Consider the following 26861-nt stretch of genomic DNA (forward strand, 5'->3'; position numbering starts at 1 on the left):
TGTTAGCATGGCCAGCAGGGCATGGGTGGTCAGCTTTGAAGGTGGTGTAGCGGAGAAGGCAGTGCTCTAGTGGAGTCAATAGCAGAAGACTGAGGAGCTCTCAAGAACCAACTTACAAAGCAAGTACTGGCTGAAGGCATGGGGTGTCCCAGGAAGCTTGTGTGCTGTGTAAATGTTTGGGATCCCTAACCTTTTCCTTGCCTTTCTCCAACACACACACCAGGAAACTGCAGATCTTACCTTTCCTACCACCACTTCCCTGTCCACCCACCAGCTGTTCTTTTGTAGTAATAGTCAGGGATTTGGAGGAAAATCTGCCAGATTGTGAGGGGAAGAGAGTGTTGTCTAGGACAGGACAGCTTGGGGGGGGCAGGTTTGAGCAGATCCCCTGTCTGTGATAGGGGTGGACAGAAAGGAAGGGAGCCTGCTTGGGTTGCTCAGTCTATGAATCAGTGTAGCTGATTCCATGCAGAGTTGACTTTGTCAAAGGGGAAAAGAGCAAGTCCAGAGGGAGCAGTTTCTTCTGATTACACTTACAGACCCAGTCTATTATTGACTGAAGTCAGGGAAAGAACTCAAAGCAGAAACCATAGAAGACCATGGCTGGCTAGGTCACTCACAGGCCAAAGCTCAGCTAGCTTTCAGATTCACCCAGAACTGGAAAGGCTAGTGAGAGAGTAGGAAGTCAGGACAATGGTCAGAGAAAGGAGGTGTCCTTCCCATCTGGGAAGGAGCTATGCCTCCACAAAATTGGAGTGCCCATAACAAATAAGGCCATTCACCAACCAGGGCCATTCTCTAGACGGTGATGTGGTTTTTTTCTATTGCCATCCAATAATAGCATCCATGGGGGTGGAGGAGGGTGGTTGGAAGGGATCAAAGAAAGCTGTCCAGGGACCTATGGAGAGACAAGCTTAAAGACCACCGGGCAGCCTAGAAGCTTTGGAGATAGACCCTACCCCTGCAGGTGGGTTTTTGCTATTATGGGAATCTTTCTGGAAAAAGCACTCGGATACCAATGAGAGTGGAAGAGAGATGTCACATGTCACAGTGGACCGAAGCCAGGGCAGCTCCTGCAAGGCTTTGATCTCAGGTCTAGTTTCATTTTCATTTTATATTCTAAACCTCAAGATTGGGCAAGCAAGCAAGCAGAAAATGCAGTCGGCAGGTTGTTAAGAGCAACGACCCATTGTTTTAGCTGTTTCTCCAGGTCGCTGTGTTCCAGGTACAAGTGAAGTCATGCAGGGCAAACAGGCGGTACAAGCAGTGCTTTAAGTAAATCACTGAATAAATCAATGGATCTAATAACCAGTCTCTCTCTCTCTCTCTCTCTCTCTCTCTCTCTCTCTCTCTCTCTCTCTCTCTCTCTCTCTCTCTCTCCACTGCTCGCTTTCTGCTTTGGTGAACTGTTTTCCCTTTTATGGGTCTTTCTTTCTCCTTTGATGGTTAGTTCTTTTTTTTTTTCCAATAATTGATTTATTTTTATTCACTTTACATCCCCGTCACAGCCCCCCTTCCCAGTCTCTCCCTTATAAGTCCTCCATCCCAGCTGACCCCCTCCCTTTTTCTCAGAGAAGGGAACCCCCCCTGGGTCCCCCCCCCCCGGGGTTATCTAGTCCCAGCAGTTCATTACTTTGTTCATCCTTGGGAAGAACATGGACTTCTGGATGGACAGCCCTTGGCTCTAAACCCTTCTCAACAGGATCACTGCTTAAGTATGGTTCAGCCCACAGCAGGCCAGGCCCTCCTACATTAATTAACAATGAAGATAATCAGTCCCCATAGGCAATCCCTCAATTGACTGGCAGTCTGCATTATGTGTCAGATTGACAAAGCTAAGGGCTCTCCTTACTTGTACAAGGCCAGCTGCTTAATTATGTTTGCAAGAAGCTAAGTTCTCCCTGCCTTCACTCACACCACCTACTTAACATTGCTCTGCTTCCTTTTATGTTTACATTAGATATGGATCCTGATTTTTTTGGTTCTTAATCACTATGAGGCTCCTGCCTTTGGTGCCTCAGAGATGAACTCTAAGCAGGAGGAGGAGGAGAGAGGCTGACTTAGCCTGCTCCCCAGCACCTGAACAGTGTCTAGGCTGAATGGATAGGTGAAAGGGGGGACTGATGGAGCCAAGTTGGTAAACAATAAACAAAATACTGACAACAATGGTGAATACCACAAAGCCTCATAGGGGCTATCATTGCAGGGCAAATGAATGTGAATTTAGGGGGAAGTATTTGAGATATTCCAAAATCAGCTGCTAGGCACTTTCTAAGCTGAACTAACTTACTTTCTTTCTTTCTATATTTCTTTCTTTCTTTCTTTCTTTCTTTTTTTCTGTCGTTTTTCATTTTTTGGTTTGTCTATTTGTTTTTCCAGACAGGGTTTTTCTGTGTAGCCCTGACTGTCCTATCCTGTAACTCACTTTGTAGATCAGGCTGACCTTGAACTCAGAGATCCATCTACTTCTGCCTCTTGAGGCATGCATCACCACCACTCAGCTAAAAAAACAATCTTGACACAGGTAATAGTGATGGTTGTGTGAGAGGGATTTTCTTTCTTTCTTTTTTTTTTTTTTTTTTTTTCTTTTTGGTTTTTCAAGACAGGGTTTCTCTGTATAGCCCTGGCTGTCCTGGAGCTCACTCTGTAGACCAGGCTGGCCTCAAACTCAAAAATCCACCTGCCTCTGCCTCCCAAGTGCTGGGATTAAAGGCGTGCGCCACCACCACCACCAAGGGATTTTCTTAATGCTATTGTTTGAAACAGGAAGATCACCCTAAGCGTAGGCCACACCTTCTGGTGGCAGCTACATAAAAGGACACAAAAGAGGAAACTGCTTTTTACCATCTGTGTTCACTCTGCTGGCAAGCTCATATATGTTGCTGCAGCCAATATCCAATCCAGGGCCTTTGGGATTCCAATAAAGACTGAAGACCAGCAGCTCTCCTGGAACCATCCTGGACTCCAGCACCAGATTACAACTGCAAAGAGACATCCAGCACCATGGACAGAAAAATTATTGATTCTCAGCCTTTCATTTGTGAGACAGCCATTGTTGAAATACCTGGACCACATTCTGTAAGCCAATCTGATAAATCCCCTTTTGATATTTTATATATATATGAATGTAATGAATGTATCTGGCATGAAGTGATTGTTATCTGAGATTTGATGGAGTTATTCTTTTAAAGGATTCTCAGAGCCTTTGCAAAACTTAGTTTCCAGATGTGCCTGGCAAACCAGGAAGTCTCCTATGGCTTACCAGGAGCCAACCTTAATCCATTTTGAAAGAACAGTTTTAGGTTTTGTTTTTTCTCAGTTATCAACTCCTGAGAAAGCAGATGGCCAATAGTCATTGTGCCCTAAGGAGAGTGGTTTCTGCAAAGGTTGCTGTGCCCTGAGCCAGACAAAAACATTGGGGCTGCAAGATATCCACCGGTGCAGAATGCCCAGCTTCTGTGAAATTCCTCCAAACACATTATCCCCTTCCCTGCCTGTATAAATTGCCTGAGAAAATACAGCTCCACGGGCCTTGATCAGATAATTTGTCTTTGGTCTCTTGTCCCTTCCATTCTCTCCCCTTTTCTCTTAGGGCACCTTGTCGAAGCCCCCAAAGGTGGGGCAAAATGGCGCCTGAACGTAGGGCCCTTATTTGAGTAAGGGTTGCAGAGAACGTCAAGGAGTGGCCGCTTATCTCCAGGAACCACCGACCTGCATGGTTGATACAGGTTTGTCATGATCACCGAAGAATCACCTGTGAGCTGATCTGGGCAAGTCAGACAACGAAAATGAGACAGGCATTAAGCAAGCATGGGATTTTTCTCTGGGGCAAACTGGCACCCAAGGTCTCAAGGAAGCACTCAAGATGTGAGGAATAAGGGTTAAGAAAAAGGATCTTAAACAAATCCTATGATTTAATTGGTGATGTTTCCCCAAGAGGGAACTATTGATGAGAAAACGCTACACCTCCTAAGAAAGAGATAAAAAGTTAAACCTTGAAGATGAGAGAGAAAAAGGTCTAAAGCAGTTGTCTGCTCTCCGGGCTATGTTAGCAAAAGAAAAGGAAAAGGCTGTTTCAGAGCCCTTCTGGGAGCAGGAGAGAATCAGGAGATGTCCTGCTTTCTCTCTGGCTCCTACTGGAGAGATCCTCAGTTCTGCTTTCTCTGTCTATTGTCTGTCCTTGGTGTGCCAATCTGTCCACGTGTGTCAATTGTCTGTCTTTGTTTTGTTGTTTGAATGATTGTTGTTCTATGTTTCATTTTCAAAAGAAAAAATGGTTAAAACTGCTGGCTATCTACCCCTTGATTTAGTTTAAAACTTGCTTGGGAGACAGTCTCAATTTGCACAACATAAACTGATAAGTTACCCTGCACCTGTAGCTAGGAGTCAAGCTGAGCTGGAGAAGCTCTGCATGGAGCTGATTGTTTACATAAGCTAATTTTAAAGGGGCCAGCAGCTTTTTGGCTTCTATGATAATAAGCTGATAGTTGTTTTTCCTAGAAAAATCTCTGTGACAGTGTTTATTGGGTTCAGCGGGTGACAAGGTGCTTTTCTCTTGAAATAAGTTTTAAAAAGTGAGAAAGTTTTGTTTAGTCTAAATATATAAAATGTGTAGCCACTTCAGTTTTGTTTTAAAAGTATAAATATGTTCTGCATGTCTTAGTTATAGATTATTGGCTTATAAGTTATTGGGTATGATTAAAAATTTACAACTTTGGTAACAGAAAGCTGACTTAAAACTGGTAACTCAGGGTTGGAGGCATTCAGAGACCAGATGTATAAAAAATAAGATTTAAAACAATGTCTCTTTAATGAGGTATTAAAAACTATGCTATCATACATTCATATATAAGAACTGGCAGCCAAACTTGGTAAGATGAAAAGTAATGCACTTGGTGTTGATTTTAGAAAAAATAGATTGTTTGCATTGTTAAAAATTGGTTTTGTGCTGAGCAATGGTGGTGCACGCCTTTAATCCCAGCACTTGGGAGGCAGAGGGAGGAAGATTTCTGTGAGTTTGATGCCAGCCTGGTCTACAGAGTGAGTACCAGGACAGCCAGGGCTACACAGAGAAACCCTGTCTCGGAAAAAAAAAATTGGTTTTGTTTCCCAAAAAAATGGTTATACTATAATTTTGCAAAAAGAAACTTAAAAATATAGTTAAGCTGCCAATGTTCCAGTAGTTGCAGTTGGCAGTTCAATCGGGAGCTCAAGATTTTTTTTAAATCACCCATGTTTATGGTTAAGAAGAGGATTGAGCAGGTGGAGATGATTGCAAGAGTAAAAAAGGTGTTAAAAACAGCTGTGGCATAGTACAAGCCTGCTGCCACTTTTATTAAGTACAGTGATAGAGGCAAATTTAGTCCCCCAAGATTGAAAAGGAGATCATTTTATCTGGGATCAAACAAGGCCCTGATGAACAGTTTCCTTCGTTACGCAGTTGGCTTAAAAGCATGATGATGTGTGTGGCCTGCCCTGCCTACTCCAGCTGCCATTCCAGGAAACACACATAAAATTATTATGGACTTAAAAGATTGTTTTTATACCCTTCCTTTACAACCTGGTAAAGGTCTGAGGTTTACATTCAGTGAGTTCGCTTGTAATTTTTGAGAGCCCATGAAGCGATATCCTTGGAAAGTTTTGCCTCAAGGAATGGTTAATAGCCCTTCATTATATAAAAAATTTGTTCTTGCTTCAATACAAAAAGTTAGGAGTTTAAATCTTTCAGTGTATATTATTCATTATATGGTATTTTATTAGCTGATCCTTCTGAAGGAGTTTTGATGCAAGCCTTTGCTCTCATACGAGCTTTAAGTTTTGGGGGAGTGCTTGTTACTCAAAAAAAACATTCAAAGGCAATATCTTTTCAATATTTAAAACATCAGTTATATTCCTAAACAAATTGTGGCATAAAAATTCAAATAAAAAAGATAGTTTACTTACTTTAAATTATTTTCAAAAGCTTCTAGGAGATGCTAATTGGCTAACAGCTCACCTTGAGCTCACCACAGGAAGACTTAAGCCTCTGTTTGATGTTCTCAAGGGAGATGCAAATCTTAATTTACCTCTGACAATTAACCAATGAAGGAGGAATAGCTTTACAGCGAGTAGAGGAAGCTGTTATCAATACAATTATACAGACTGATCAATTGTTGGCTGTTTCACAACAGTCCTTTGGCAAAAGGGACTACTAATGTAGATTCATATTTCTTTATCTCTAAAGGAAGTTTTAACACCCTGTTCTGAAGCTGTTGCTGTGTTAATACAGAATTGTAGGTCAGGATCACAAAAGTATTTTAAGAAAAAAAAAATAATGAAATAACAAAGTTAGATTGGCTGGAGTTATCTCTGCCCTACACAAAGGCTTATAGTGATGGACAAAGAATGGTAAGGATATAAAAAAAATTTTTTTTAAAAAGTGGTGAGGATAAATGATAAGAGAATGAAGAATTAAGACTTCCCCTTCTTAGAAAAGTTTTGTCACGGTTGATTTATCAATGCTGACCAAAATTATGACCAAGAGGAAGTCAAAACATTTGGGACAAAAATGATATATATTGGAATGACAGGAATCTATTCCTGCCTACTGAATTCTGTATAAATAAAGAAAAACTCTGACCGCCAGTCAGTCAGAATGCAAGATTCTCCCAACCACCACGCCTGACTCACTCCTTCTCAACCGACTTCTTATCTCCTCTTCAGGACCTGGACACTGACAGGTGGCTGACCGCCACCACTCTCCACACCATCTTGCCAAGAGACTGACTTAGGGGCAGTTTCTCTAGGAGATGGCAGGGGAAAAGAGGAGGCCCTTCCTCACTCAACTGCCTAGCACTTATGTGCTTTTCAATTCTGCAAATCTCAGAAACAGAGGTCACTTCCTGAAGCTATTCTTGTCTCTAGTTTGCCTCTGTGAATCTACTGGTATATTGCATAATACTCTGAGGAGAAAGCACAGCTGCACCAAGGCCCTCTTTGGTCCCCAACTCAATGTAATAAAAGAATGTCTCCAAACAGAAGACAGAGACAGGAATAAATTAAAGAATGACCTGCTGAGAATGATACATTCTACTCAAACTAGCAAAAGACAAAATAAAGTCAACGTGACATTATCTGGATTTCATGGGACCTTTTTTCAAAAACCATCTAAACAAAAAACATCTCAACAGATTAATGAGCTGAGGCAGGAGGCTCTTGAATCGAAGAATGGCCTGGAGTATGTAGTAAAACTATATATATATATGTATATTATATGCACCGCATAGGGAGCTCAGTAAATGAAGCCCTGCCTGGCTACACATGCATAGTGACTTGGAATTTGGGTCCTCAGACTACATGAAAATACAGGAGTGTATGGTGGCTGCCTATAATTCTAGCACTCAGGAGGCAGAGAGAGGATCCCTGGTGCAATCTGGCTATCTAGACTAGCTGGAATTGGCAAGCTCCAGACTCAATGAGAAACCCTGACTCAGTAACTAAGGCAGAGAACAGTTAAGATAACATCAACATTGGGCCTCCATACCCAGGCCCACATAGCACAACCATACCTACTAGAAATGGCAAGAATCATGAAGCCAGCACAGGTGCTTGACACAGTTTCAGCAAAGCCGACCCGAATGCAGAGATTGCTGTCATGCTGTCTCCTATTTCTGGTTTTGGTTTCTGCATGTGATATTCTTGGGGGGCTTTCTGCATTATGGTTCATTTCATGTCTTTTCCAACGAAAATTATGTCTGACTCTCTTTCAGAAAGTTCTAATTGTTATACTACTACCTGTTAGCATTGCGTCTAAATTCTACCCCCACAGTTACAGGTAGGCCTGGTACACTATAAAAGGTGCTGCTTCCCTTCTCTCTCTCTCTTGCTGTCTCACACTCTTGCTCTCTTGCTCCCTCTGTCCCCTTTCCCCTTCCCCCATCCCTTCCCCCTCTCCCCATGTGGTCATGACCCGCCTCTACTTCTCTCTGTCTCTGTCTCTCTCTCTGTCTCTCTCTCCTGCTCCAAGCCTTAGGCCCCAGTCCCCACGTGGCCATGTCCGGAGCAACTGAGAAATAGTTGAGCAAGTGACAGGGCAAGGCCACATTTTTGAGAAGAATGAGTATAGAGTGTTTTCCACATGACCCTGACTCACTTAGGTTGGGCTCCTCTGGAATTTTCCACTATTTTTATGTCATGTTTCCTTAGCAACCTCTCACCTGCTCCTCACTCCCCTGGCTTGTGGTTTTCCCCTTTTAAAAAGCCCCTCAGCCAGCCGGTCTTTGTCAATTCAGCTCCTGCTCCTGCGTGCCATTAGCCTGCTAACTCTCCCGAATAAAGCCTCTGCTGTTTGCATCCAGATTTGGTGTTTTGCAAGTTTTTGGGTGGCCGTGACTTCCCGAGACTTGAGTGAGGGTCTCCCCAGAGAGGGGGTCTTCAGCTACATTGACACCAATTTGTCTTAGTCAGAGTTTCTATTGCTGTATAATGTATTGGCCTCCTGACTGCTGTACTTAGGTCCCCTCTCTCCCTTCCCTTCCTCTGCTCCCCACATATTTCAGAGACATGACCACTCTGGACTCTCCTGGATGTGTCCATCCCTGGCTGTACTCCCCAAATATCAATAATAAGTCTTCTTTTCCTCCATATCAAGGAGCAGTTATGTACTTTCCTCTTTTTTTCCTTTTTCTTTCTTTCTTTCATTCACTGTGTCTCACCTGTAACCTTAATTACAAATGATTTTGTACTGCCTGTTCCAGGAAATGGCAAGCATGCTTTTGTTTCAGGAACTTGTCATGATAATAACCTTGTCATGACCACCTTGCACTAATCTTTAAGATTAACATAACCCCTGAGCCAATAACTCACAGCCCCAATTCACAATAGTTTCATTTGTAATGACCCTCCAACTTGAAGTAGCCTAAATATTCATTATAGACTGTGGCAGGACAAGGCAATGCAGAGGTTCCTCTATCTTTTATTCTTGCTGGGACCATTTTAGGTTTAACTAGAATTTGATCTCTTTGTTGGAGAATCCCATAGAAAATTATTCAAATTTATTCTAGGACCTGAGGCCAAGATGCTCCAGCTAGTTTATCTTAGCTTCTGTTAACTGCCTGTTGGTGCAGAAACTCCTCTAACTAACTATTTGCCTCCTGTTAAACTACTTGCTGGTATAAACCTCCTCCTGCAGCTGCAGAGTAAGCTGCCAGGATGTAGGTTTTGCTTTTAGAAAACCCTTGGTCTAAACGCTTTGGGCTATATTTGATTTGGATTACCTAAATGTAGTCCCAGCTGCAGCTGCTGGAATAAAGACTTCAGTTGGCTATAAACTCTAAGTGGTCATTTCTGGTGGGCTCTCTATAATAACCCAGTGGCTCACAACCATCTGTAACTACAGTCCCAGGGGATCCAAAGCCCTCTTCTTGGCATCATACTCAGGGTATACATGGTGGTACACAGTAATACATGCAGGCACTCACACATCCACATAAAATAAAAACTAACAGTAACAACAATACTCCTGTAATATGCATCTAAAATGAGAACCCAGGGCTGATCATGTACCTCAGTTGGCAGACTTTGTTCCTAGAATGAGTCAGGCCCTAAGCCTTGAGCGAAAGACCAAGTAAACCAGGCATGGTGGTACACACCTGTACCACCATGTACTAAGTACCCAGTACTTAGAAGGTGGAGGCAGGAGGTTATCCTCTGATACAGAGCAAGTTCTCTACTAGCCTGGGCAACATTTGGTGCCAATGGCAGCCTCCTAGCAGCAGCTATCCACCAGTTGGCTGTCCATGTAGCTCTATGGTCTGGTCTTCTTCAAGATTTTTGCATGATAATGTTGACGGATAATGGTAGAAGAAACAAGAGGAAGAAACAGCAGGCTGTCTCACACCTTAATCCTTTAAGCATGGGTTAGGGAGAGGCAGGCTGAGGCAGGGTGATTGCTGAGAGTTCAAGACCAACGGAAGCCTCACAGTGAATGCTCAGCCCGTCTCCAAACAAAACAGTTTTCCTTTTTAATTTTGTAACCATTAATTTAGTGTTGTACTTTTGTTGTGATGAACCAGCCTACTTTCATCTTGGGCTTGAAAGCCATCTTCCAATAAAAACAAACTAGGCACATTCCTGTTTCTGATTAAACCTCTGTTTCTCAAGGATCGGGCTATGCCCGACCTGTAACCTTAACTGCAAATGGTTCTGTACCGCCTGTCCCAAGAAACAGCAGCCATGTCTTTGTTTGAAATGTTATACCATTTTTCAACCCTACCTTTTTTTTTTTCCAAAAGGTTATTATGACCCCTGTTAGGACTATCTTGTTCTGCTTCTGTAACCCCACCCATTTGTCTCCCTATACCATTTGGAAACCCCTTATCCTTGAGCTATTAAAAAACCTCGTCTTCCTTATATCCAATGGTGACCTCTTGAACCCCACCTTAAGGGGAGGCAGCCTGTGTACATGAATAAATAAACTTGCCTTAATTGCTTTAATTAATTTGGCCATGATGATTTGGGTCGGTGGTTTTCTCCCCCCACTTTGGCATTAGGGAGTGTACATGGTTTGGGCTCTTCAACGCCTTGCGGTCAATTTTATATATTTGGCTGAAAAATAATCTATTTTTTGTAAAGCTTTACACATTAATGGATATTGATGATGTTTTATTCATTATTTCCTTCAACTCCCCTATTGCACCCCTTCTTCCCAGCTTCATATCCTCTTTATTTTTATTTGTTGCTATTAATTGTCCCAAGCCAGTTAGAGCTGCCCAAATGCATACGGGTGTGTGGCCATCCACCAGGGAACAAGCAATCTACCAACAGTCACATCCTCCCAAAGGACAGTGACCCTTCTCTCCTTCAACTGCCATCAACTGCCAGTAGCTCCTCTGATAAGGGTGGGGCCTTTGGCTCCCTCCCCACCCCCATCAGTGCTAGAATTTTGAGTGGCTTGATGCCATGCTGGTAAGTACATATGCAGCGACTTCATGCATGTACCAGTCATGTCCGGAAGTCAGCGTTTCACAGCTCTCCTTCTGGTCTGCCAGTCCTTACATTCTTTTTGCCTTCTTTGAGCTTGGCTAGTGGGAGGCTGATGACTCCCTGCACCTGAGTTCTCATTTACACTGGGCACTTTGACCAGTCACAAGACGCTACATTAACTGTTACCCACTGCAAAAAGAAGCTTCTCTGGTCAAGGCTGAGAGCAGTATGAATCTTCTCCGTGGGACTGGGGCATATGGCTACCTCCAGGCTCCTATTTGGCTTTTTGAGATAAGGTTTCATTCTGCATCCTACCTGACTTGGAATTTACTCTGTAGCCCCAGCCTGCCTGGAATCCTTGGTGATACTCCTGTCTCCATCTCCCAAGTGCCATGATTGAGGGTAACATCTAAAACCTAATCATGCAAAGTTAAAGTTTGTTAGAATTCCTCTGTTGTTTCTAGAAAAAAACAAGGGTGGGAAGGTTAAAGAGCCACAGAGGCTTGGATAAAAGTACACATTTTGTGGGCTGCAGGAAATATTTGTCTTAATTTTAACCCACAAAAGAAGTAGCAAAAATCATGTTTATGACTGTTGGTATAAGGACAAATATACTACTACATGGAAAATATCTTTGCCAGTCTATTCCTTTTTTGTTTTTGTTCTGATTTCATAAGAAGACAAAACATTTTTGTGCACCTTATAACTATTTTGGAGGGTCTCCAGGCCTAAGTTATCCTATAGCTATCCTATGGCAAAAGAACAAAAATATAATATTTTATGTTATATAATTCTAAAATATAATGTAATTTACTATATATATAGTTATTTACATTTACTAAATATATTATATACTTGCTTTTTATTTCATTTTTATGTGTATGAGTGTTTTGCCTGTGTGTATGTGCAGTCCTTGCCATGCAATGCACGGCCAGAAGAAAGGCATCTGTTCTGATCATTTAGGACCGAAGTTGCAGGCAGATGTGGCCCCAGGAACTTAACTCTAGGTCCTCTGGAAGAACAGTTAGTGTTTATAACTGCTGAGCTCTCTCTTCTGAGACAGACTAGCATTTCTTACACTCAACGAGTAACTCAGCATTTATGGTCTTTCATGAATAACACATGGTACATTGCTGGAGTCTGAAATGTGTGTTACAAATTCTGCAAGGATCTGTATCATCAGGGACATGGAACTGCAGGGAGTTCCTATCATTTCCCCTCATTTCTGAAAATTTCAGTTAGCCATCCAGAGCCTCGATTAAAAAAAAAAACTGTCATATAAACGCGTTATTTTAAAAACCATGCATATACATAATACTTTTAATTTGAAACTTTTTTTTTTTTTGTAACTTTGATTTTGATAGAAACCTTTGACGCACTGAAAAAAATAGGGCAAGAAAATAACGGTTGGCCTCAACTGCCCCTTCCTGATTGGCTAAGGTCCCTCTAACGGTCATCTGCTGCCTTATAAACCACACCCCCTTTTCTGGAACGTTCCTTAGAGCTTTATCCTCGTGCTTCTGGCGCTGGCTTCTCATTCTGCGTTAAGGTTCTCCAGGGTAGGAAGGTCTCTGACCCACCTGCCACCTGTAAGAGCCTTGTTCTTTTCTATGGCGTTGGCAATGGAACCCAGTGGTACAGTGTGATAGGTGAGTACTCCTGAGTTACCTCCTTGTACCCTTTCCTTAAAAAAAAAAAAAAGAATGTTAATTTTTAAAATTTTGGTGAAAGTAATGTAGGCCTTGAAATCCCTTTATATACGAGGCTGGCCTTTGGGCCTGGGGTTACCTCCTCGCACTCTTTGCTTTTTTAAAAAAAAGAATTTTTAAATTTTGGTGAATGTGATTTAGGCCTCGAAATGGCTTTATTTACGCGGCTGACCTTTGGGCCTGGATGCTCTGGCTTCGAGGGCTTTGAGTGCTGGGAATACAGGCTTGAATACACTGCTGGGCTTGTAAAGTGATTTTTTTTTTTTCCCAAATTCCGTTTCTGAGGGGGAGAGGTTTTAGGCGACCCAACTGTCCTTTGGGACATTTGGGGTGACTGTGGGTCCCGTTATGGGAGGCTGTTCTGGGTCGGAAACAAGGACTAATTTGTGTAGGCTTTGCGGGAGCCTGAACTCTGTGGTGTCCTTGCAGAAAGGTTTTTTTTTTTTATCTCAAGCGCACATTTTATTGTCTAGGTTTCACACGGAAACGCGACCGGCGTCTTGGACGTTAGGAAGCGGAAGAGCCCAAAGGGATGGCAGGTAAGTAAGCTTTCAACCCTAAGAGTAGGGAAGGGGCGGGGCGAGGAAAGGGGCGGGGCAGGCATATCGGCTAACCTAACGCCCCTTTGGGCAGGAGCTTTTGATTGGTCGGGCTGCCTCTTTCCGGAAGTGACGCCACGCATCGGTCGGCCTGGCTGGTGGTTCCCCGCGGCTGCTCTTCCCCACCTCCCCTCTGCCCCCATGGTCCGTCCCCTTGCCGTACCATAACAAGCAGGCCATGGCGGGGGAGGGCTGAGGGCGGGGCTAGCTTTCGCGGCAGTGGCGGGTTGGGCGTTGGGCGTTGCCTTGCACTTCCGTCTGCAGCAGCTCTTCTAGCCAGGGGCATGGAGGTGGGCTAGCGCGCTGCAGCCGGGCCTAGCCGGGTGAGAAGCGCTGCGGGCAGGCCGCGAGCGGGCGACAAGAGGGAGGGAGGGCGCGTGCGCGTGGAGGGGCGCGCGGCACATCGCCGCTGGTAACTAGCGCGCGGCCTGCGGGAGAGTGCGCGACGGGAGCAGCGGCGGCGGCCTGGGGCGGGCAGAGCTTGGGGTTTCCTGCAATGCAGGCCCGCCCCCGAAGCCCTGTGGTTCAGGCATCCGCACCGCAGGCTCTGTGCCGCGATGTGTGGGGAGGGCCCTTAGCTTCGGGGCGAGGGAGGTCTCACGGGTTCGATTGGATGGAGCCCTCTGCCCTGGCGTAGCTTCCGCATGGGCGCCGGGGATGCCCTCCCCACTATCTCAGGCATGGCAGTGTTGACGGCCTCCCGAATGCCACAGCGGACATAATGCCTATTTGGCCCCTGAGGTGGAACAGTTCCTGGAGAAGTTAGGGAATCAGTGATAAATTGTGTGGTCTAACCTGACCGAGGTAACTCATTAGATTACACTGTGCAAGGTTGATGCAAGGCCCAGGTGAGATGCATAATGTAAGGGACATTTTATCAGTTTAATTTATTTTAATTTCAGAAATGTTCTTTTTGGGGGCCAAAGTGTGACTATATCCGAATGCAGAGCCACATCTATTCACAGATAAGCCCGGCAATCACAAAGAGGATCACTTCTCTGTAGGACGATTGTCAAGGTAATTGTCTTTTTAAATAATCACTTCTTCAGTTATTTGATAAGTACTGGAGTTACAAAAATGTAGGATAGGTGCATACCTTGACATCCCAAATTGCTGATGTAGGGGCAGACAAGTAAACAGAAATCCAAGCCACCTTGGTAAGGAAAGAAGGTAATATATAAATGTGAAGGACAGGGGGGAGGTCACAAAGACCCTGGAAGAGAAAACTGTCTTCCAGGGTGATAACACTCAAGGTTGTGTTGTACAGCGGTCTCAGCAGGTGTTCTTTCAGGATCACTAGTGGAGTGCATTAAGTTGTCCACTTGATGGTTTACATTCCCTATTGGTATGAAGGCTGAGTACGTGGAAGGCACATGGGAGAGCTACAGTACGGGAATGCCAGGCACCAGGAGTTTTAGGCTGAGCAAATGTAGGAGGTGGGAGGTATATAGGAAGAGAACAAACTAAACATGGGGGCTTGTGTGTGTGGCTCAGGGATAGGAATTTTATCCCCGAGGTGGAGGAGTTACCCTGTGCTTTCGAGGTCTAATTTGTGCAGGAATCTCTGGCAACATTTTGTAGGAAGGTTTGCAGGTGGTTCAGATGAGCCAGAGAGATGAGACTTCTTTAGTGATGAAAGTGTAGAAAGACTCAGGAAGAAAGGATAGATATTAGACTGCAGTGCAGCAGAGGAAGAGGGAAAGAACAAGGCAATCCTGAGGTTACTGCTCTGGAGATGGAGTGGGTGGCAGCACTATTCAATGTAGGGGAACACACAGTTAAAGAATTTTTTTTCATAATTTTTATGCATATTGGTGTTTTGCCTGCATGTGTCTTCATGAGGGTGTCAGATTCCCTGGACTGCCAGGTAGTTACTGGGAATTGAACCTGGAACCTCTGGAAGGGCATCCTGTGTGTGCTCTTAACTCCTGAGCCATCTCTCCAGCCCCCTTTAATTTTTTTCTTTATTCTTTTTAAAAATCTCATCTTTAAGTGTCTTTTTTTTTCTTTTATTGCTATTTTAATGTTGAAAGGTACTCTAAATTATTTAGAAGTATGAATAAAGTATGCTTCAGAATTATGTGTAAAAGTAACTTTTTTTTTTTTTTTTTTTTGAGACAGGTTTTCTCTGTGTAGCCCTGGCTGTTCTAGAACTCACTCTGTAGACCAGACTGGCCTGGAACTCAGAGATCCACCTGCCTCTGGAGTGCTGGGATTAAAGGCGTGTGTTACCATGCCAGTTGAAAGTAACCATTTTTTGTGTTATTTGTGTGTGTGTGTGTGTATATGGGCAGGAGGCAGGACTGCCTGTGAGATGGGTGGAGGTGGAGTCACAGCAGGTTGTGAGCTGTCTGACATGGGTGCTGGGGATTGACTAATTCTGGTCCTCTGTCTGGGAGAGCAGTAATTATACATTCGTAAAGAAATTGTGGAGTTTTGGGTTTTTTTTGTTTTGTTTTTAAAGCCTCAGAAAGGTGTGATTTATTTACAAATATTCTTTTTTTTTTTTTTTTTTTTTTTTAATTTCTACATAGCCTTGGCTATGCTGGAACTCACTGTGTAGACCAGGTTGGCCTTGAGCTTTAAGAGATTTCTCTGTCACTGCCTCGAGTGCTATGATTAAAGGCCTGGTTATCTTAATGTTTTCATATTTTAGAGTGCCACATTGCTATATGCAGATGTTCAGTGGCTCTGATTAGATTCCTAGACTTTGATAACTCCTCTTTCTCAGTGAAAAGAAACTAAACCTGTTTTATTTTTTTTAAATAGTTGCCTTTTTCATGAAATTTAGTACCACTAATATATTGTCTTTGTATAATGTATGCAAATATGTGTTCTGTCTGAGGAAATTTTTCTCTCACAGGTTGGCTTTTCTCTAAAGAGTGATAATGATAACCACTTGATAAGAATGCATGGATTAGGGCCATGTGGACTGAATTCAAAGAACTTTACAGTGATACTTGTAACTTTTTCCTTCAGTTGGCTATAGTTTACATCCATTAGAGAGTGTGTGTGTATGTCTGTGTGTTACCTTTCTGGTTTTTGGAGGTGGCTTAAGTCTACTCCATGGCCTGGCAGTGGTGGCGCACGCCTTTAATCCCAGTGCTGGGGAGGCAGAGGCAGGCTGATCTCTGAGTTTGAGGCCAGCCTGGTCTACAGAGAGTTTTTGTATAGCCAGGGCTATACAAAGACTCCCCTCCCCCAAGCCCCACTCCTAATAAAGGAAGAAAGAAAAAGTCTACTATATACTCTCAGTGGCTGGGATTAAGCTCCACCTTCTGCAACCGGAAGTAACTGGTTATTTGGGATTCTTAGGGAAGGTGTGTTCTGTCTCATTTGTTTATTCACTTATTTGTATTACTGTAGTTGAATTATGTTTATTACATGGTTTATTTAGTATTATTTACCCTGTTCAAAGTGTTTCAGTTTTAACTATTGAGCTTATTCATTTACACCTGGCAGTGCTGGATGCTCCAGGCTCGCTCTTATTTTACTTGCTGTTGGGTTCAGACTCCATCTAGAGTACCTGACTTAAATTTGAACTCAAGTTAACTAACAAGCTGGTACCTAGCACTAGTTTTCAGGCTACTCCCCAATAGCACCTGTGTCTTTACACTTGTTTTCAGGTTATCTCCCAACAAAACCTATGTCTAGCACCAGTTTCCAGGTTATTTCCCAAAAAATCTGTATCTCTAGGTTACAAGCCTGTCCCTGGCACTTCACTTCCTAACAACCACCAATCAGGAGGAAAGCAGAAGTTAAGCCAGCACCAGCCAATTATGTTAAAGCCATAATGGCCCCCCAGTCAGATGTGTGTCAGCCTAGGTACCCCCTTCTTGCCTGCCTCTATAAATGCTTGCCTAAAAGGCTCAAGACTCCACCTTCTAGCTGTCAGGGTTGGTGGAAGCTGAAGTTCAAGTTTGAATAAGGATTGCAATGGCTTTGGCTCTTTAGTCTTTTGGGGAGATTCACAAACGTTTCATGGCACAACCCTATGAACTTAATATGTATTAGGGTACACATTTGCTTTTTATTCAGCCACAGTATACTGTTTAAAGTGACCTTTCTGTTGGCTTTTACATATATTTAAAGTTTTTTGTATTGTATTTCATGTAATGATTCTTTGATTTTTGGCTTTGATGCTACTTGGTAATCCTTTATTCTATGCTATTTTGTTTTTTGTTTTTTTTTTTTTTGTTGTTGTTTTTTTGGTTTTTTTTTTTTTTTTTTCTTTCGAGACAGGGTTTCTCTGTGTAGTCCTGGCTGTCCTGGAACTCACTCTGTAGACCAGGCTGGCCTCAAACTCAGAAATCCGCCTGTCTCTGCCTCCCAAGTGCTGGGATTAAAGGCATGCGCCACCACTGCCCGCCACTATTTGTAATTCTGATAAACAAATTGCCTAAAATATCTTCTTTGACAATGAGTTCCATGCCAACTGAGGCTACACAGTGAGACCTTGTCTATAAAAACAAATATTTTACTTTGAATCTTTGATATATTTGAATTTCCGGGTTTCCTTTTTTCTGGTACCATCTTGCTACTTTGTTCTTTAGAGACTTCAGAGATTTTGGAAGATCATCTTAAAACCTTTTAAATTGGAGTTTGGATATGAAGGATGGATTAGATCATATTAAAAAACAGATAGCAGTAGGTTGTGTTACCATTTGTAGCTATTTATAGTGGGTCAAATATCAGGTATAGGGCAGCAATTTGGATCAAATAAGAGAAAATAATATTATTATGTTATTTATTTGAACTTTCTAGATCTACTTTTTAAGAATATGAAAGGGATTTTTCGCTTTTGATTTTAAGTTAGCAGGACACTCTACTATCTTGAAGATAGTACTTTGTTTTTCTCTGATTTGTGTCAGTAGTGTGTAGTTTGATCCCATTCGGCACACAGTGGTTACCCCTTACAGTGTTGTAACTAACGGAAGGTGTTCAGGTTTTTTGCCGCTTCGGGGATCAAACTTAGAGATTACATTTGAGACAAGTACTCTACCACTATGCTTCACCTCTGCCCTGCTTTCAGATTTGGGTTTAACCAGTTAAGATGGGCCAACAGAATATTTTGGCTGTGGAGGCAGTTTCTAGATGAAGTAGAAAGTATTCCTGTTCTTTGTAAAGAGTAAGTCTTGAGTGTTAATTTTTCTCTTTTAAGTGTCATCTTTTCTTTTTAGCTATAGGTACAGAATGAGCACATGCTGTTGGTGTACTCCAGGTGGTTCTTCCACCATCGATGTCCTAAAGTGCTATGCATCTAATACTGGATCAAGTGAATTTCAAACAGCTGATGAAGACCTCTGCTACTGCTTAGAGTGTGTGGCTGAGTACCACAGAGCCAGAGATGAGGTGCCATTCTTGCATGAGGTAATTTGCAGTGGATCTTAGCCAGGAAGACAAATAAGTGTAGCTTACTGTCTGAAGCATTCAGAGAAATGATGCTATGACTAAAGCTTTGAAATCTAGTACAACTTCAGCACCTAACATCCCAATTTATAACAGTTGCTGTGAATACTTACTGATGAGCTTGAACTGAAGCTTAAAAGTACAGTTTTATGATCTGTCAGTTGCAGTTATTTTGTTATAAAAACAGTCTTATAAAATCATTTCTAGTACTCAGAAAGTAGGGCAGGATAATTGTAGGTTGTAGCCAGCCTGGCCCTACATAGTGAGACCCTGTTTCCAAAAGAGAAATAAATTCAGATCCTCAAGAAAATCACTTCACTGACTGAGCGTCTCCCCATCCCTAATTTTTATGTTCAAACTATCCAACCTATTTGTGTGTAAACTTATAGTTAAATTTAAAGTGTTCCCTCCTCCCACTTTGAAACAAAATTAGTTCATGTGTGTGTGTGTCTTGTTTGGCTCTTATAAGTTGGAGGTTTATTAACAAGTCTCACCAATGCTTTTCTAGGAACATCCTGCTTCTGTGTCACCTTTTGTAATTCTCCTATTTTGAACTTTCTTATTGTCATATGTTCTGATGATTTGTGATCACCCATCACTGAAGTCACTATTGTAACTGTTTTGGAGTGCACACTCAAGCAAGGCAGGAGTGCTCTAATTAGTAAATGTGTGAGTCCTACCTGCTTCATTGACTAGACATCTCCTGTCTCTTTCCATCTCCTTAGCCTTCCTTAGTTCTCGAGATAACCATTTTGAAGTTTGTCCACCTATAGTGGTGTAAAGTGTTCAAGTAAAAGGGAAAGTAGCACATCATTTCTCAGGCACAAGTTAGATGTGCTTAGTGAGGAAGGCAGGGTAAAAGCCAAGACAGGCTGGAAGTTAAGCCGTATTACCAACTTACATAGCTAAATTGTGGACGTCAAGGAAAATCTCTTTTTTGTTTGAGATAGGGTATTTAGCTCACACTGCCTTCAAACGCTATAGAGCTGGCGATGACCTTGAGCTCTTTTGGTCCTTTTGCCTCTGCCTGTTCAGTGTTTGGGTTTCAGGCATATCCCATCCTACTCAAGTCTGTGCTGGGCATGGAACAAGAGTCTCATGCCTGCTAGGCAAGTACCCTAACAACTTACCTACATCACAACTCTTAAACCATTTTTGCTTTAAAAAAAAAAAAAAAAAAATATATATATATATATATATATATATATATATATATATATATATATAGAGAGAGAGAGAGAGAGAGAGAGAGAGAGAGAGAGAGAGAGAGATAGTGATAGTTTTTTGGACCAAACTCACTTAAACAACTTTTACCTGCCTGCATTGGGAAGCAGACAGTGGGTGAAACTTACTTATCGTAGTACTCATTCACTTTGTTGCAGTGGTAGAAACCAAATCTCTAGTTCCAAGTTATGTCTGTGTGATAACTGCTACATTAAGCTTCTCATTTTTTCTTCTTCAAGACAGAGTTTCTCTGTGTAGCCCTGGCTGTCCTGGAACTCACTCTGTAGACCAGGCTTCCCTTGAACTCAGAGATCTGCCTGCCTCTGCCTCCTGAGTGCTGGGATTAAAGGGATTAAACCAAGCAATTCTAATTTTCTAAACACAGAGGAAAAGGCTTTCTTTCCACAGGAAAGATTCACACATGGCATATTTTGTTAAGATAAACATTGACCATTTTCATCTTTCTGCAGGTTTTATGGGAGCTAGAAACCTTACGCCTCATAACTCACTTTGAGAAGTCCATGAAGGCAGAGGCTGACGATGATGATGATTTATATATCGTAGACAACAATGGAGAGGAACAGTTGTTTGACTGTAGTGGTCAAGATTTTGAAAATAGGCTTCGAGTTCCTCTTTTTGAAATACTGAAGTATCCTTACTTGCTTCTGCATGAGCGTGTTAGTGAGTATCTTGGGTGTATAAGTTTATTAAAAGTTGGGAGTTGGGACTGAAGAGATGCCTTAGCATTAAGAGCATGACGGCTCTTCCAGAGGATCTGGGTTCAGTTCCCAGCACCCACATGGTGGCACACACCTGGTATACAAATCTGTATTTACAAAAAACTCATATACATAAAATATTCAACATAATTGGGGTCTGTTGGGGCTGGAGACATGGCCTGGTGGTTGAGAATACCTACTATCACAGAGGACCTGGGTTTGGTTACTAACGCATTGGTTGGCTCACAACTACATCTCATAACTACAACTCCAGGAGATTTGATGCCCTCTTCTGGCTTATATGGTCTCCTATAGTCATGTGATATACATATGTATTTGTGCCCTGGCCCGTGGGGTGGTGAACAGGGACTGGGGGACCACCTGAAAGAGAGAATGGGGAAACAAGGGACGCAAAAAACGGACAGCAAGTCAAGAGGTCTGATCAAGCTGTCAAGTTTTAATTGTTCCCACACAGGTTATATACTCATAGAAGCAGGCTATGGGGTAGGGTCGCTTTGTCTCTGGGGAGTGCCGGTATTCTCAAGAACAGGATGTTGGCTGGGTGAAAAGTTCAGCAGAAAGTACAGAACAGAATGGGTTGCTAGGTTCCTATCCACAAGATCTATAGCTACTTGTTCTCAATTGGGCTACCTGTCCATAAGATCTATAGCTATTTGTTCTCAACTGGGCTAATACTTTCCCACAGAGGCCAAGACTTTGTGCCAGTAAGCATGTATGTCGTACTAGGCAGTTAATGTTTAAGCAAGGTCGCTCCCAACATACTTGGGCATATACTGGCACACACACACACACCACATAAAATAATACATGTAAAAAAATAGAGTCTATGGGTGTAGTTTACTGGCAGAGTACTTAGCTTGGTGTATGTGTGAGGCCCTTGGTACAAAAAAAAAGTTTTATTTTCAGTTTGTTTATCTGAGATGAAAATCTGTTAGCTTTAACATACAATTAGGATACTTAATATTTTGTTTTCAGACACATCAGAGTCCTGGTCTACAGAGTGAGTTCCAGGACAGCCAGGGCTACACAGAGAAACCCTGTCTCGAAAACAAAAAAAACCAAAACAGACACATCAGAGTAAGCATGGTATACCCATCCATATAGGTTCTACAATAAGCAGTTTTGCTGTATTTGCATTTCTTACTATGATCTCTGTCCATTCAGGATGGCCTTGAAATCAAAGTCCTAGCTTAGCCTCCTGAGTTGGAAGAAGTCTGGGCCAACATACTTATCAGGTGTAAAGAACACATTAGGACATGTAGTATCTAGCCCATATACTCTCAATAGTTACAATGTGGTATATGGCCAGTTTGTCTTAGAGTGACAAAGGACAACGCATTTGAGTTGTTATATTTTTTCTCTTAATCCAAAATAGTCTACTTGTATATGTTTTTTTTTTTTTTTTTTTTTTTTGGGGGGGGGGAGGGCACTATGCTGGGGATTGGACACAGAATTGTGCACACCTTAGGCAAGCACTCTATATCCCTAGCTGCCTTTTTTTTAAAAAAGGTTTTATGTATGAGTACATTGTTGCTTTCTTCAGACACACCAGAAGAGGGCATCAGATTCCCATTACAGATGGTTACGAGCTTTCATGTGGGTGCTGCAAGTTTAACCTAGGTCTTCCACAAGAGCAGCCAGTTCTCTTAACCACTGAGCCATTTTTCCAGCACCTCTCTAGCCTTCTTAGTATTGTCTGAGACAGCATGTTACTAAGTTGCCGGGCTGGCCTTGAATTCACTCTGTAGCCTAGGCAGGCTTTGAATTTGAGATCCTTTCACTTCAGTCTCCCCAGAAGCTGAGATTACAGACTTGTGCCACCAGACTCATCTATAACTTTTTAAAATTTTCTTGTGATATTTTTTATTTTCCTTTTATTAAAGTCTTTTTGAAACAGGGTCTCTCTCTCTCTCTCTCTCTCTCTCTCTCTCTCTCTTTTTCTCTTTCTCTCTTTCTCTCCTCCTCTCTTTCTCTCTCTATTGCCCTGGATACCCTGGTGCTGACCATGTAAATCATGCTGGCCTTGATCTCTAGAGATTCACCTCCCTCTGGGATGTTGGGATTATAGGCTTGTGTTACCAAGTTCTGCTTTTGACTAGATACATTACTAAATTCTAAGTAACTTGATTTTTAAAAGTCTTTTAAATATTTTCATTTAATATTTTTTATGTGTTTGAATGTTTTGCCTGCATGTATGTCTATGTACCACATATGTGCAAGTCCCCTAGGAGTTCGGAAGAAGATGTCGTTCCCTTTCGAACTGGAGTTAAAAGATGGTTATGAGCCACCATGCAGATGCTTGGAATTAAATTCCAGGTCCTCAGGAAGAGTAGTCAGTGCTTTTAACAGCTGAGCCATTCCTCCTACCCTTTAAACATTTATTTTAAAAAAAAGTACCCATAAATGCCAGGGCTGGAGAGATGGCCTAGCAGTTAAGTGCACTTCCTGCTCTTGCAGAGGGACTAGGTTTAGTTCTCATTCTCTACATGGCAGCTCACAACTATCAGTAACTCTAGACCCAGGGTATCTGACACTCCACCCCTTACTGATCTCTGTGTGCACAGATTTTTGTGGTACACTAACATGCATACAGACAAAATATTCGCAGGCAAAATATAAAAAGATATTTTTAAAAATTCAAAAATCTATAAAAGAATATAAGCTTGAAGATTTATACTTTCATGTATAAAAAAGTATTGCAGCAGTTCCTGGTAAGCTGACCTCGTGATAAATCATTCTCCAAAGCTAGCTACTATTACTAGTGTAGTATTTTTTGAAGTTTGACAAATTAAAATTGATTTTTAAATCTAAGAAAGTTAATTGATCAATAAATGCAATTGAAATTTGTTCTAACTCCAGTCCAAGTGGACCAAATAATCAAATGCAAGACATTGGACCTGTAACCATGCTCCTAAGGTATTGTTTTGGAGATAATTACACAAAGTATAAATACATGTTTTAGTAAACTTAAAAGAAGAGGAATATTCCATGCCATGAATAGTCTGTCAGAACTGGAATGTAACTCAACGGTAGAGAGTTTGCCTAGTGTACCTCAAGAACTAGGTTTGATTTCTAGCACTTCCAATATATATATCAATAGGCAAATACTGGTCTAATCAACAATTACAATTACAGCATCAGAGTTCTTAATGCCTTGCTTAAAAAAAGACTGTTTATTTACAAAGTAACCTAAGAGCCATTTTTTAGGGCTTCTTGAGGCCCTAAATTTAGTCATTTGTTTTTCTGTTTAGATGAACTGTGTGTGGAAGCGCTTTGTCGAATGGAACAAAACAATTGCTCCTTTCAAGTTTTTGACAAATATCCAGGCATCTATTTGTTTTTGGTTCATCCCAATGAAATGGTGAGTATGAGTGGTAGGCAGTGCTAGTATTAGCTTTACTTTGTATGTGTTAACTAGCTTTACAGACGGCCTACACGTATAGTTCGACGTATACTAGCAGTTAGAATCGAGGCAGTTGCTGAGAAGGTGTTCTGCCAAAATATTAGCAGGAAAAGATGTTTTGTTTTTAAACCTACATCAAGGAAAGAACATACTGCAGAGTGTAGTAGTGCACACCCTTCATTCCAGTAGAGGCTGGTGGATCTCTTGAGTTCAAGGCCAGCCAGGACAGTCAGCTACGTAGTGAGTGAGACCTTGTCTCAGGAAAAAAAGAGCATAGTAACAGACTTTTAGTCAAAATGATGGTGAATCTGTTTCTTTCCTTCTAAACAAATGGTAGGAAATGTCCCCAAAGAGGAAGTGAGGCTGTCAGACGAGATGTTTCTATGGACCAGCAGTGGAAGATTGTAATAAGTGATAGAATCTTGTAGACCATGAGGAATTTATTATGCATGGTAATTAGAAATATACTCCAGAGGACCAGAGGACCCCTGTGAAAGTTGACAAAAATACAAGAAGCTAATCGATGCTGGGTTGTTTGTTCTTTTGAGACAGTCACTGTAGGCCAGGCTGGCCTTGAGCTTTCAGAGATTCACCTGTTTCCTGAGTGCTGGAATTAAAGGTGTAGGACACCATGCCCAGCTTACTAGCATTTAAAAGCAAGTACCTGCAGAAAAAAAGGCTGTTAGCTTTCTATTACTATAATAAATACTGGCCATATTTTACTTTGTAAAGGAGGGGTTTTTGGCACTCTTGACATTTCATTCTAAAAACAGTTACCCATGTAGCACCCACATAGCTTTGAGCCTGTGGCAGCACCTCATGGATGGGGGTGGCAGAACACAACCATGTATCTCATGGTAAGAGTGAACAAGAAGTCCTGTCCTGCAGTTCTGATAATGAAGAACTACCTACAGGCCCTGTTGCTTAAAGGTTCTACCTCTTCCTGATAGTGTTGAATAGTTTGTTATTGTTGTTGGACCTTAGACCCACTAGGTAGTGTTCTGCCACTGAACCCATAAACTAAGCTCTGTAGTACCTGAGCCTTTAGAGGACATTTCAGGTTCCAGACTTTGAGACACAGGTCTCATCATAGCCATGTACTGGACTAAACACTTGCAGCTTGATGACTGAGTTCATAGAACATTTTGTGTGACCAAGACCAGGCATCCTAAGCTGCGGATGCTAAACTTGGTTATATTCTTGGAATGAGTACTGCTGGAGTCAGTTCCAAATATGTAGCTGGAAAGAGGCTTCTTATAGGTGAGGGGAACACAGAATCCCTCCATGTAACAGAACTTAATGACTAAATCTGAAAAACAGAATAGTTGTTGAGATGTACTGTTGAAATCAGCTCTTTTGGCTTCTCTGTTAAGATCAACTTCTAAAGAACTTGAGAGAAGTGGGAGAAACTCTGGGCTGAAAAGGTCTGTTGGGTGGTGTATATGAAAGGACAAGATCCATCCCTGCTGTCTGGCTATAGATAAAATGGGAAAGGCGTAAGGTTTTCAGTTGTTCATGTTACTGTGGGTAAGCACCGCTTGCTCACATTCCTGAATTCAAAGTTCTGTTGAAATGTAGATAGGAATGAAGTCAGGCCAGTGCAGAGCCCTGATGTTTAAGATATTGATAGGTATCTGGGGACCAGCTTAGCACCTCTGATGATTGTTTCATAAATGACTTAGTTTGTTTGAATCAGGATCAAAGAAGGGCCATACACTGTAATGATACCCCTTGATCAGTCTACTGAAATCTGTAACTAGAAGATTTTTGTTTCATTGCTTATTGAATTAATGAACCTACAATGTTATTTATAATACTGTTACTTAGGTTCGGCGATGGGCTATTCTGACTGCAAGAAACCTGGGGAAGGTGGACAGAGATGATTATTATGACTTGCAGGAAGTTTTAACTTGCCTTTTTAAAGTAATTGAGCTGGGGCTTTTGGAAAGTCCAGACATTTACACATCTTCTGTGCTTGAAAAAGGCAAACTGATCCTTTTGCCTGCACACATGTATGATACTACCAACTACAAAAACTATTGGCTAGGTGAGTATTATTCTTACATGGACATGTCTTCTCTGGTGTTCTGAGCACAAGAGCAGTCTTTGAGCTCAGAACAGTTTTTGAGCAATTTCCTTATGACAAGGCTTTATGGTTCTCAGTTTTTATTCCTTTGTTAAATTAGCTTAAGTACTTTATATCTTATTAAATGTCATTTATTCTAGATGCCTTCCAAACAGATACATTTTCAAATCCTGGCGAGTAAGTCTTTTTTTTTTTTTTTTTTTAAGATTTATTTATTTATTTTTTGTATGTGTACACTGTTGCTGTCTTCTGACACACCAGAAGAGGGCATTGGATCCCATTACAGATGGTTGTGAGCCACCATGTGGTTGCTGGGAATTGAACTCAGGACCTCTGGAAGAGCAGTCAATGCTCTTAACCACTGAGCCATCTCTCTAGCCCGCGAGTAAGCCTTTTGTTTGAAGTACAAGTGTTAGTGTGATGTTGATTGTTATTACCTTGTTTATTTTAATGGTATAAATATTTTCATTGGTGAGAGATATTTGTAATTCATTAATTAATTTCATTAATTCCTGTTCTTTAAAGTTATATGTCATAGTTGGTAGCAGTTTTCTTTAGTGGTATATGAACTGTATATAAATAACATGTATGAATGTTTGAGGCATCTTAAGTTTTGTGAAATTCAAATCATCTTAGAAATCAACTTCTAGGGGCTGAAGAGATGGCTCAATGGTTAAGAGCACTGTCTGCTCTTCCAGAGGTCCCGAGTTCAATTCCCAGCAACCACAT

The 26861-nt window shown here is 41.8% G+C and overlaps 1 protein-coding gene across 6 annotated transcripts in view; it reads left to right on the forward strand.

Annotated features, from left to right (window-relative positions):
- Positions 1 to 13474: 13474 nt before the first annotated feature.
- Setx (senataxin) overlaps positions 13475 to 26861 on the forward strand; it is a 50311-nt gene continuing 36924 nt past the window's right edge. For 5 of the 6 annotated variants that reach the window (XM_076928360.1, XM_076928363.1, XM_076928362.1 and 2 more), the window contains exons 1-6: positions 13475 to 13593; positions 14173 to 14287; positions 18451 to 18640; positions 20374 to 20584; positions 23895 to 24004; positions 25874 to 26093. In XM_076928360.1, coding sequence (XP_076784475.1) covers positions 18464 to 18640; positions 20374 to 20584; positions 23895 to 24004; positions 25874 to 26093 — 718 coding nt within the window. In that variant the 5' untranslated portion in view covers positions 13475 to 13593; positions 14173 to 14287; positions 18451 to 18463. The remainder of the gene's footprint in view (positions 13594 to 14172; positions 14288 to 18450; positions 18641 to 20373; positions 20585 to 23894; positions 24005 to 25873; positions 26094 to 26861) is intronic. The other variant, XM_076928361.1, reaches the window with a different exon arrangement.

This window comes from Arvicanthis niloticus, chromosome 2, assembly GCF_011762505.2.
Source record: "Arvicanthis niloticus isolate mArvNil1 chromosome 2, mArvNil1.pat.X, whole genome shotgun sequence".
NCBI lineage: Eukaryota > Metazoa > Chordata > Mammalia > Rodentia > Muridae > Arvicanthis > Arvicanthis niloticus.